At 42.0% G+C, this 13,530-nt stretch overlaps 1 protein-coding gene across 2 annotated transcripts in view; it reads right to left on the bottom strand.

Annotated features, from left to right (window-relative positions):
• The window catches only part of stxbp1b (syntaxin binding protein 1b), a 41,541-nt gene extending 29,182 nt beyond the window's left edge, over positions 1-12,359 (bottom strand). For both annotated transcript variants that reach the window (XM_029440652.1, XM_029440653.1), the window contains exon 1: positions 12,310-12,359. In XM_029440652.1, coding sequence (XP_029296512.1) covers positions 12,310-12,346 — 37 coding nt within the window. In that variant the 5' untranslated portion in view covers positions 12,347-12,359. The remainder of the gene's footprint in view (positions 1-12,309) is intronic.
• Between the last annotated feature and the right edge of the window lie 1,171 nt (positions 12,360-13,530).

Consider the following 13,530-nt stretch of genomic DNA (forward strand, 5'->3'; position numbering starts at 1 on the left):
ATTCGGTCTTAACAATGCACCTGCTGTCTTTCAAACATTTGTCAATGATTTTCTGAGGGACTACCTCAATGTTTTTGTGTTCGTATACCTTGACGATATTTACATTTTTTCCCCAGACATTCAGTCCCATGTTCGCCAGGTTCTTGACAAACTTATCCAGCCAGCTCTGTCAAAGCCGAGAAATGTGAGTTTCATGTTCCCCCCGTCTCCTTCCTGGGTTATATCATCACAGCCAACGCAATACAGATGGACCCTGCTAAGGTCACTGCCGTGGCCAATTGACCAGCTCCGGTTAACAGGAAAAAGTTCCAGCAATTTCTAGGGTTTGCAAATTTTTATCGCAAGTTTATCCATAACTTTAGCACAGTTGCTGCACCCCTGCATGCACTCACCTCTCCCAAGGTGCCTTTTTCGTGGAGTCCCCCGGCAGAAAAGGCTTTCCGGTCCCTAAAGGAGAGATTCACCACGGCACCAGTACTCACCGTTCCTGACCTCCAACGCTAATTTGTGGTTGAGGTGGATGCCTCAAACGAGGGCGGATCTCTGGGAAAGGATGGCCTTTCCCAGAGATCCGCCCAGGATAACAGAATGCACCCATGTGCCTACCTATCGCGTAAATTGACCCCTGCAAAAAGAAATTACGATGTAAGCAATAAAGAACTGCTAGTGGTCAAAGTCGCGTTAGAGGAGTGGAGACATTGGTTGGAGGGGGCTGACCAACCATTTCTTGTCTAGACCGACCACAATAACTTGGAATACATCAGGAAAGCCAAAAGATTTAATTCCCGTCAAGCTAGGTGGACCTTGTTTTTTAACAGGTTCAATTTCACTTTATCATATTGACCAGGATCACAAAATGCCAAGCCAGATGCACTGTCACGCCTGTTTGAAGCTGAACCTAGTGCCAGAGAACCCAAATCAATTCTTCCACTTAACCATATGATTGGAGCGGTGTCATGGCAGATAGAAGAGGATGTTAAGCAGGCTAATGTGAGTCCAGCACCTAGTGGTTGTCCAGACAACCATTTGTTTGTCCCAGTGGTACTCTTCCCAATAACAGGAGTGGAGTGGAAGCAACTTTTCTGAGGACAGAAAAACAGCTCAAGAGGGAACCCGAGTGGCTGGCCGCCTACACAGCTCAGGTACATGAAATGGTGGAAAGAGGAGCAGCCATAAACTTGCAGAGGAGATGATAAAAAGCTGGAGAGGACCAGTATGGTATGTCAGTCACTTGGTAGCACCAAATCCCCACTCTGTGACGACACCAGTACGCCTTGTCTGGAACAGCAGCCAAAAGTTCAAGGGACTGAGTATGAATGACATCCTACTGAAAGGGCCGGGTGTCCTTAATCCAATCCGAGCTGTTTTACTCAGGTTCAGAAGAGGAGTATTTGCAGCTCTGGGTGACATCAGAAAGATGTATAATTCTGTGTGGCTGGAAGACCGGAAGATGCACCTCCACAGATTCCTCTGGAGAGACACTCAAGATGAGGAAATCGGAGAGTTTGCTATTACCAGAGTCAACATTGGCGATCGACCAGCGGGGTGCATAGCACAGCTGGCTATGCGGGAGACAGCAAGGTTACCAATGTTTACCCACTTAAAAGAAGAGTGTAGAATCCTAGAGGAGGATAGCTATGTGGATGATATCCTGACATCCCACGATAACCAAAAAAGGCTGGACAACAGCATCAAGCAGGTTGAGGAAATCCTGAGGGCAGGTGGTTTTTTCCTCAAACCATGGGTCCGGTCAAAGCAAAGTGGGAGGCAGGAGCATGTGCTGGAAAACCCTGGACCAGGGTTAGCAGCAGGGAAGGGCAGAGTCTTCAAAGGCAAAATATCCTAGGCTCGATGTTTATCTGAAAGTGCTGTGACTAAATTTAAGGAAGTGATTCCATCAGCACTTGATTCAATACCAGGACTCAATATCAATATAATGGAGGACTCCAATGCTAACTTTAGGCCCTCCTAAATTAATCATCTTGTTGATAGCGCTGCAGCCTCACTGCGAATAACACTCGACTCTGTCGCTCCTCTAAAGAAGAAGATCATAAAACAGAAATCTAACCTACCCTTTCTCACTAAGATCCTTGAGAAAGCAGTTGCGAAACAGTTATGTGATTTTTTACATAATAATAGTTTATTTGAGGTTTTTCAATCTGGATTTAGAGTTCATCATAGCACAGAGACGGCACTGGTGAAAGTTACCAATGACCTTCTAATGGCATCAGACAAAGGACTTGTCTCTGTTCTTGTCTTGTTAGACCTCAGTGCTGCTTTCGACACTGTTAATCATGACATCATGACACAGAGACTGGAACATTGTGTTGGCATAAAAGGAACCGCACTAAACTGGTTCAAGTCCTATTTATCTGAGTGATCTCAATTTGTACTTGTTAACGATAAATCCTCCATGAGAGCCAAAGTCAGTCTTGGAGTTCCGCAGGGTTCTGTACTTGGACCGATTCTATTCACCTTATATATGCTTCCTTTGGGCAATATTATAAGGAACCACTCTATAAACTTTCATTGTTATGCGGATGATACCCAATTATATCTATCAATTAAACCAGATGAAACCAATCAATTGGTTAAACTTCAAGCATGCCTTAAGGACATAAAAACGTGGATGTCTAGCAACTTTTTGATGTTAAACACAGACAAAACTGAAGTTATTATACTTGGCCCTAAACGCCTCCGAAACGCATTTTCTAATGACATAGAAGCTCTGGATGGCATTAATTTGGCCTCCAGCACCACTGTAAGGAATTTTGGCGTCATCTTTGATCAAGATCTGTCGTTTAACTCCCACATAAAACAAATCTCAAGGACTGCCTTCTTTCATCTACGTAACATTGCAAAAATAAGACATATCCTTTCTCAAAATGATGCAGAAAAACTAGTCCATCCACTTCAAGGCTGGATTACTGCAACTCATTGTTATCAGGTTGTCCCAAAAAGTCGCTTAAGACTCTTCGGTTGATCCAAAATGCAGCGGCACGTGTATTGACAAGAACAAGGAAACGGGATCATATTACTCTCGTATTAGCTGCTCTGCACTGGCTCCCGGTAAAATACAGAATAGAATTCAAAATCCTTCTCCTGACTTACAAAGCAATTAATGGTCAGGCTCCAGCATATCTTAAAGATCTCATAGTACCTTATAAACCAACTAGAGCATTACGCTCCCAGACTGCAGGGTTACTTGTGGTTCCTAGAGTCTCTAAGAGTACAATGGGAGCCAGAGCCTTCAGCTATCGAGCTCCTCTCCAGTGGAACCATCTTCCAGTTTGTGTTCGGGAGGCAGACACACTCTCCACATTTAAGAGTAGGCTAAAGACTTTCCTTTTTGATAAAGCTTATAGTTAGGGCTGGCTCAGGTTTGCCCTGGATCAGCCCCTAGTTATGCTGCTATAGGCTTAGACTGCCTGGGGACACCTCCCTGCTCTCTTCCTTCTCTTCCTCTCTCCTCCTCTCCCTCTCTTCTTCTCCCTCTCTATCTGTATGCATTTATGTAAATGTTACTAACTCATCATCCGGGACATCATCCCCGGAGTGTCTGTCTCTCATGTGGCAGGTTGCCACTGATAAAGTTTACGTCAGGATCAGGAATCGTGGCTGCGCCTGCTGCCCTGGTCCTGCTGGATACCGGGAAGCCTTTTTGACATTTTCCTGGATTCATCCATACTTTCTCTTTTTTCAACACAACATAATTTCTGTCAAATGTTGTATTTGTACTATGTTGTTTATCCTGTACACACGACATCTATTGCACGTCTGTCCGTCCTGGGAGAGGGATCCCTCCTCAGTTGCTCTCCCTGAGGTTTCTTCCATTTTTCCCCCTTTAATTATGGGGTTTCTTTTAGGAAGTTTTTCCTTGTGCGATGCGAGGGTCTACGGACAGAGGGTGTCGTAACCTGTACAGTCTGTAAAGCACACTGAGACAAATGTATAATTTGTGATATTGGGCTATACAAATAAATTTGATTTGATTTGATTTATACTGCCAAATCAAATGAGGGAAGAAGACAATAAGGTTCTTGGAGTCAGATACCTGGTGGAAGAAAACAAGCTTTATGTGATGACCTCAGTCAACTTCTCAAGGAGGAGGAAGAAAGTGAGAACAGGCCAAGACCTCTCTGGAGACAAAGTAAGAGGAAAGACTCCTGACCCCCTAACCAGGAGAGAACTACTTAGCCAAGTAGCTGGTGTCTATGACCCAATCGGCCTAGTCACACCTATTAAGCAGAAAGGAGCCATACTCATCAGAAAAGCATTCCAGGAGGCAGGAGGCGGAAGTCTGACGAAAGACACTTGGGACAAACCACTTTCTGAGGGCCTCAGGGAGGAAGCAATCGAGCTGTTTGAGGAGTATGTGCGTCTTGGCCAAATCACTTTCCACAGAAGCCTCACGCCAGCTGGCTGGGTTGGAAAACCTTGCGGAATAATATTCTGATGGCAGTGACAAAAGCTACAGGGCGGTGGTGTACTTCAGGTGGGAAACAGAGCAAGGCATCCAGGTCAGATTGGTTGAATCTAAAGCAAAGCTTATGCCACTAGACCAAAAAGGGGACAGAGTGAAAGCTAAGATCTGTGGTGCAGTCTTTGCAGCCCAACTGAGAAGATACATTGAGAAACACAGCCGAGTGGAGATAGAATGTTGGTTCCACCTGCGGGACAGTCAAACTGTGTTGGGAGCCATTCAACGAGACAGCTATGGATACCATACCTTCTTCGCGAACAGGGTTGGTGAGATTCAGAAGGCTGGATCCATAGAGGACTGGTAGTGGATCCCAGGAGACCTGAACATCGCCGACGTCATAACAAGAGGAACAACCTCCGGGGATCTCCGAGGGGATTCTGAATGGCAGAATGGGCCTTAATTTTTGAGGCAGAAGGAAGAGGAGTCGCCGAAGAAGTCAGCCAGAGAGGTTGCAGCAGGTGCCAAGGGGATTATAGATAAACTCCGGAGGAAGGCTTTTTTGGCAGCACTGACCAGGGCTCAGGCAAAGAGACAACCCTGGAAATGAAGAACCTGCGACTCTTTCAAAAGTATCTGAGAATAGAAAAGAGCTCCTGCTGGCTCAGTAGCGAAACGGCTGGTTGAAGAGAAGTTAAGCAGTTTAACTAGGCTGGTCAGAGTCATTGGCTGGGTATGGAGAGCTGCTATAAAGTGGAAGATGAAGGGCTCAGCTACTTGTAAGGCAAAGTGGGAGGTAATTCCTTCAAAGGAGGCAAAATCCAAGGCCAAAAAAGCTGTGCTCTCTGTTGGAGAGTGTGAAGATGCTCTGAGGGATCTTTTCTTTCAGCCCAGGAGGGTGTTGCCTTTCGTGACACTACGCTCAGCAGACTGGCTGTGTACAAGGAAGAAGAATCAGGACTTTTGGTATGTGGAGGGAAATATTTCCAGGTTAAACATTTGTTCAGTTAGGCAGTGTTTATTATATGTCTAATGTATCCTTTGTTTTCTGTTTGAAGGTTTTCAACCTATTGGATCTCAAATTAATTGACAAATAAATTCAAGATATGAGTTGAGTTGTCCAGGCATCCTCTGTATTCCTCTAAGCCAGGGGTCGGCAACCTTTACTATCAAAAGAGCCATTTTGCCACCTTCAACCAAATAAAATGTGTCTGGAGCCGCAATACATATTTCATAACACAGCTTAAGTTGTATATATAGTTATACAATATTTGTTGCATTTATGAAATTACAGAAAGACAAAGGAAACTGTTGAGATTGTATTGTTATTTGTAATTGTTATTAGGACAACACCAAACTCTTTTAGCGGTATCAACTCAATTATTTCTTCCTGCACCACATCAGAATTCACATACCTGCATAACAGCGCTGTCTGTTCAATATCATTTACATCACTTGACTCATTACAGGCGATTGAATATGCTTCAGCTGAATTGATGTCCTGTTTGGTGATGTGTGTTGCCATTTTAATGGCCCTGTCTTTGACGGTCTTTGTAGAGAGAGACATATCTCTAATTTTCTGAACAATTTCATCTTTGTTTTTGAAGTCCAAAAATAGAAGTTCTGATATTTTTAAGAATGCTTCTTTCATGTATTCTCCATCTGTGAACAGCTTTCCACGCCGTACTATCTCCTGAGCAGCCACAAAACTAGCAGTAGTTTTGTGGCCGTTTCTTGAAAGAATATTTGCTCTGCTCCGCTTTCAGCAGAAGTTCAGAAATCTCTTTTTTTCCGCGCATTTCCAGCTTGGTACTTTTCGGCAAATGCTGTGGGTCTGTTCTTGAAATGTCTTTCGACATTACATTTTTTGTTCTTAGCTAATTTCTCGCCACATATCAAGCAGACAGGTCAGCCAGCATCATTGGCAGTAAAAGCAAATGTATCTGTCCACGCAGAATTAAACTCTCTTTTTTCCTCTGAGACTTTTCTTTTTTTTGTTGTATCCATTGTTAGTTTACCGAGTTAGCCGGGGGTCGGAAACTCAAGATTAGCCACCTGCAGGGAAAGGCGCCGCGCCCGTAAACGCAGGAGAATGTGACGCATATTTTAGTGGACGAAATGTAAAAATTTAGTTAAATGTATTTCGGTGTCACAATATCACCTCAAACTCCAAGATAAGAGCTGTTCCGTTTGAAAGATTGTCCACTGTGCAACAAAAAAATACATAAAAATAATGTTATTTATTTCCATGTTTTTCTTTGTCAAAGCTTGTGGCTCCGGAGCCGCAGGTTGCCGACCCCTGCTCTAAGCCTTTCAAGTTTGGGCAGACATTGAATAAAAGCCACAGTACGATCCAAGGTAATTCGCTGGGCTCACACGACCTTGTTATCAAGAGAACCATGTTCATACTGAAGCAGCGGTTTTGGTGGCCATCCATGCAGTCGGAGGTATCCGAGTACGTGGTGTCCTGTCTGTGCCCGGAATAAAACATCATCCAGGGCTCAGATGGGTCTGCTCCAGCCGCTTCCAGTTCCTCAATGCCCATGGTCTCACATCTCCATTGACTTTGGGACCGGCTTACCACCTTCAAATGGTAACACAACCGTTGTGACGGTGGTAGACCGTTTTAGTAAAATGGCACATTTCATTGCCCAAACCAAGCTTCCCTCTGCCAAGGTAACAGCAGAGGTCATGTTGCATCATGTGTTCACGTATTCATAGTTTTCCCAGGGCCATTATATCAGACCGAGAACCAAAGTCAGCGGATCACCACCCCAGACCAGCTCCACTCTACAGACCAGGCCAAAGGGTGTGGCTTGCCACAAATGACCTACCTCTCCACGTCCATTCACGGAAATTGGCCTACAGGTTTGTGGGCCCTTTTCCAATTTCGAAAATAATTAATCCGGTCTCTGTCCGTCTAAGACTCCCCAGGTCAATGAAGGTCCACCCGACATTCCACGTTGCCAAAGTCAAGCCAGTCCAGGACAGTTCTCTTGTGCCCACTTCCAAGCCTCCTCCTCCCCCTCGGATCATCAAAGGCGGTCCTGTAAATACGGTCAAGAAGCTTCTTGCCGTCCGCAACCGGGGTCGAAGTCGACAGTTCCTTGTCAATTGGGAAGGTTATGGCACAGAGGAACGCCAGTGGGTCTCGTCCAGCTTCATCACGGACAAAACTCTCATCCGAGACTTCTACCGCCAGCACCCTGAAGTCCCTGGGCCGTCAGGAGTTGGCCCTAAATGGGGAGGTACTGTCATGTCCTGTCAGATTATTGAATGTTATGCCATGTATTTATGTTATAGTTTAGTTCATGTTCAGTGTTTAATGTCTCTCAGGTCACGTTATGTTAAGTTACCGTCACTCTTGTCTAGTGTCGTCTTACACTTCCTGTTATGTTTTGAAACGTTCCTTTCCCTCTCGTTCCAGGTCACTCCAGGTCACTTCATGCCTTGTGTTTTCCCGCTTCTGTGATCGTCTGCCCCGCCCCTGATTGTTGTCCCCTTACCTCATGTATAAATAGTCCTGTCTCCCCTTGTCTTGTGCCAGTTCATCTTGTAAAACTAATCAAGTGTATGGTTGTTGTTAATGGATAATTTAGGATTAAAAGATCTTTTTGTTTGAATATCAGACACTTTTTGAGTCGTGTTTTTTCGGGCCGTGGTTGGTGACATGTAAAAAAAAAACCTGAATACTGAGCTCTCAATGTGACAGCCTTGATGATAACAACTTTACATGCTGAACATGCAAGCAGAAAAATGACACAAGCACACAATCTCACGACACCATGATTGTGCAAATCCCTCTCAACGAGGGACAGTGTGCGCCTGGCAGCTGCAGTGTAACTGGACAGCAGGGAAACAGATGGACAGAGGAATAACTTGATCCCTCATAAGAAAATTGGATCAGCACAGCAATAAAATACCAGTGTTTCCCTAACATTGTCTTGGAGGGGCGCTGTGCCCCGCCAACGGAGCCCTGCACCCAGTCTGAAATTCAAGGCGTGTTCTTTTTTTTTTTTTTTTATATACTTTTTTTTTCACATGCTATTTTATTAAATACACTACACGCTTATGCTATTGATCTAATGTATGTGCACGTTTCAGTGTGCACTGTCTACCTTGCACACTCACATTCTCTCCTTCGCTCCGTTTTGCGAAGGGCGGGGCTCCGCAGCTGACACACACACGTGCGCACACACCTACACGTGCGCACACGTCTACAGAGCGAAAGAAAGGAAACCGCGACACGCCCGCACGCAATCACTGACCCCCCCCCCCCCCCCCCCCCAGATGAGAAGCGTCACTGTTTATCTCACTGGGGGTTTAAGCAGCTGTCCTCTGTCAGACTGAACATGAAGGGACTATGTGCTGGGAGGGACAGGCCCACTGCAATCACTGCCTCTAATCTGCCAATCCTCCCAATCCTCTTACCCCGTCCACCGCGCCCATCCGCTATTATTCTGTGCCGTTTCTGTGTCAGCGAATGTGATGTCACAGTGAAGCAGCAACACTGGCTCTCACACAAACACACAGATGATTCCACAGCACACATCCTCAAAAATATCTTACAATGTCAACATACTAGGATGGGTTAAATGCAGAGTCTACATTTCACTGTGTGCTGTGTACATGTGTGTGTGACCATTAGAACAGGATTCAAAATCCTCCATTTCCATGTCCTGCTTCCACAGAGAGCTCGGGTGACATTTCACTTGAGCTGCTCCTAAGGTGTCATAAGTACATTATCATGACATAACAGTTAGCCAACTGTGTGGCTAATGACAATATTTGAAACTGGACATAATTCTCTCATGTTTTTCACAGGCCAAAACATTGTTTTTTCAAGCACTGGTCACTTGGGAGTTTGGCCTATTTTTCTTCTACAACATGTCCTCATCGAAAAGAAACATCTAAAATACACATCTAGGAGTGTATTTTACTATCTATTTGCTTCTGTAGATTTCTCCTAAATTCACCAAAAATTAGCATTAGATAATGCCTCATTTGCAGATTTAAACATACAATTTCAGAGAACTTGTAATCCAAAATTATACTTAAAGTATGTAATGAACTTGAAACGTATGTCTGTCTCCTTCTCGTGAACGCTATATCTCAGGAACACTTCGAGGGAATTTATTTAAATTTGGCACAAACATTGACTTGAACTGCTTAAAGTTTGGTGACCTAACAAAACACAATTTTGGCCAAATTCAAATCATGAGCAAATCATGACAATTTCACAGAAATATCTAATAGGAAAAAAGTGATGACAGACGGATGTAAACCATCTGTCATCACTTTTTTCCGCCTTGCAATTAACGCAATTTTCCGCCTTGCAATTAACGCAAGGCGGTAATTCTATTTTATTATTGTACATATTATTTTATAGTGTACTTTTTATTCTCTTTTGTTTATGTTATGCAACAATTCACCAAAGCTAATTCCTTGGAAGGAGAACATGTTTTTTTGAGGCAGATGGGATATTTTCTGATTTGTGGAGGGTCAAAAAGAGATATCCAAAATCCCCTCTGTCAAAACGTGTGACCATATGTCAATAAAATGAAACAAGAACTTCAGACCTGGCTTTATGCATTGTTCACATGTATGCTCTGGAAATGTATGTATATTAGCACATTTCATGGTTTCATGGTATCTATTAGTGGGGTTTTTTTTACCATACACACTTGGGATGTCTCACCTCAAGGATGAGTTTATATGATTAATCACAAAACATTTCCATAAGGTGGATCAGATATTTCAAATCCCACATTCCAGTCAACCAGACGCTGGTGTCTGAGGAAAGCTTGTGAAACAGAGGAGCCTGTTCAACCAATCAGTCAACAGCATTAAGTGGAAGTGTTTGTGAGAGAATGTGACACCGCCTGACAAGAAGCTTTCAAGGCGGGATAAACAACAGGCTGCTGCTGCTGTGGCAGATACATCTGTCCAACCCAGGTTTATAATATTCTTATTTATCACAGTAACTAGCTGTATCCATGCTCCTCTGGCGAACATTATGACAACTCAGCGATCATGATAGAAGAAGGCTCATTGAGACATTAGTTACAACACTGTGTGACCTCCTGTAACCTCTCCAATCCTGCAGTACTGTGTCCATGTATGAAAAAACTCTCTTCAAATCTACATAACATTCTTCTCAAATAGGGGAATGGGTTGAAACTAATGCATGTGGCATCTAGAATATTCTTTGCAGAATATACTATTTAATAAAACCTTCACTCACAAATGTAATTTCTGTCAGTAAAAGAAAAAGAATTCAAGAAAATAAAGAATTCTGACTTTACTTAGTTACTCATCATTTCTGACTTAGTATAACTCTGTATTGCCTTACGTCTTTGTTCTTTTCACTGAGACAGAGAAGTGATGAAACATTTTAAAGACTACAGATCAATCAGTGTGCTTCAGTCTTTTTTCCCTCTGAAGTGAAATAGGCTGGCATTGAACATTTTGCAGATACATTCAATAACAAATGTTTACTTGTTATGTTAATAAACATTTATTCTGGGCAGCATTGCACCTTGCTATTTTGTATAATTTCCCCACCAGTAATAGTAATATTGTGATGGTACTCGGAGAGCATAGACCTCCACCAAGGCCAATGATGCATTCACATGCTCTTCAGAAGGTCTAATTTCCTGAGATGGGAAATCGTTCTTCAAACATTGGTGTGTCCATGAGCTTTGAAGGGGACATATCATGAAAAACTGACTTCTTACTTTCTGATATCTGGGGTGCCACAAACTGTGCAGCAGATAAAGAGATTTCTGTCATGAGTTGGAGACCAAACCAAGGCTGTGAGCTGGAAGATGCTTCAAAGTAGTTTACAGCTAAGGAGAACTGCAGAGTTGTGGATAATTATTGGTGGGTTCGTCACTACAGTAACTCTTATTTTTGTAAATAAGTTACATAGTGTATACAAAAAAAACTCTTAAAGTATCAATAATTTCTCCCTTCGTCTAAAACGTCCCAGAGATACCCAGAAGGATACTTACGAAAATACTTTTGGTATAAATAATTTCTCCTTTTCACTAAAATTCCCAATTGTTAGTTTACTCATTTGTTCCACTGTACTTTTTTATTGATTTATACATTGATATTACACTATAATGGAAGATTGATTACATGTTAAATGTCATTTAGAAGGGTGATTTATTTGAAAGAGGCACCAATCATTTAAAACCGAAACTAAAAATGTAAAACTTTAATGTGCAACTTTAGTCCCGTGAGATACTGTCGGTCTACATTATAATGACTCATGATGTTTATTGATGGACACTGATGTTGATATACAGCAGCAGACATTACAAACAAAGACCTTGTTTGTAACTATGGGATGTTTCCTGCTGCACCTCTCCTCTGCCATGAGAATGATGTCAAAGCGCTTAATCCGCACAGACAAAGATTAGCGAAACGGGATTTACACCAAACCAGGACCCTGTGCTTTTATAATTATAATAATAATAATAATAATAATAATAATAATAATAATAGGTCTGAACGATAGAAACTTCGATCATATTATAATAATACACCACCGAACATATTCACATGTATTATTCATCTCACTTAAAATAAAATTTGGAGAAACAAATCACGTTCCACTTGGCTCGGATGTTTCTGTGCGTTTATTGCGCGTTGAACTACCCAAACATATAATCAAATAAAAACAGCATCACCGCAAGCTGCAATATCAAATAATAATGCAATAAGGTGCGCTCGAATTTAAGGTTTGATAAAGGGGAGAGCCCTTCATACCTGTACAATACTTTACATGCTTTTGAAATAATGATCACTGACTAAACTGTGTTCAATGTCAACTTGTCAGTATATCAAAAGTACAAATATTCGTTTAAATAAAATAAACTTACTTTCTCCAACAATGGCTTTTAGTCCAAGTGGTGCCATAATGCTGCGCGTCCAACTGTCCACACAACACTAACCAGTGCCACAACACAACTACTGTCAAGATCATAAGAATAAACAACGCACTTCCGTTGCTATTCATCCAAAATAAAAGCTTTCCGTTTGGGAAGTAGTTCAGTGCCATTGGTAAAATAAGTGAATAATTAGTGATTAAATTAACTACTGCGTGTTTCAACGAGGAATGTACCGATGTGGACACATGAGCATGTTGGTCAGCATGGAAGTTCATTCTTATGTATCCATTCCTGAGGTTTCAACGACAACTCATAGTCTTAATCACACAAGTAGTCTCAGGTGTCATGATTATGGAACTTCAGACACATGGTAACAGTGGTCACATTTGAAAGGGAGGCCCCTGTCTCTGTTCAAAGATGCTCTCTAGTACACTAGAAACCGACAACATTAACCTGAACGGAGAGGTTAATACGCTTTAACCGGAATTGCTCGTCTGTCTGGTGATCTCAGAATAGGGTAATCATGTAACAGAAGACACTTGAGAGAATGGTCCAAAGTATACTGGAGCACACAGAATTAAGTCAACAAACCTTATTAGAAGACTAATGATTAACTACAGACAAGGACTCTGATGAAGATGCACCCAGCATTGAAACGTTAATCTTCTAATAAAATTGAGCATTAAAATGTAGATGTACATATGCAACGGCTACAAGACACACAACCACACATGTAAATCTGACAAGGTGAACAGAAAATAACATATTTTTGAATTTGCATCTGAATGAAAAATAAAATATTGTGTATAGCTGTACTCATTTTACCATATAACACTTTGGAAGAAATACTGAGAGCACAGTTGACATGAAATCAAGACTTTGCTGTAAGGAATTATAGGAAAAAAACAAGAAGTCAAACATTGTTTTTAAACTTTTGTGTAGTCTACACTTTGTACTATTTCTTTTTATATTTCGGTTCATTTTGGTGAGCTTTACATTTGGAATTTTAGATCTGACTTTTTAAGAATGGGTCTCTAGTTCTTACAACGGACTCTTCTTTATAAGCTTTTATTTTGAAGACAATATGTCAGAACCGGAAACCTCATGCCTGCTATTCAGTTCTGACTTGCTGCGCCAGAAATATGTCAAAATCAATACAATTAAAATGAAGAAGCACAAATTGAGGTAAATAAACATATTACAAATATATAT

The sequence above is a fragment of the Cottoperca gobio genome, chromosome 9 (genome assembly GCF_900634415.1).
Source record: "Cottoperca gobio chromosome 9, fCotGob3.1, whole genome shotgun sequence".
In the NCBI taxonomy this organism is placed as follows: Eukaryota; Metazoa; Chordata; class Actinopteri; order Perciformes; family Bovichtidae; genus Cottoperca; species Cottoperca gobio.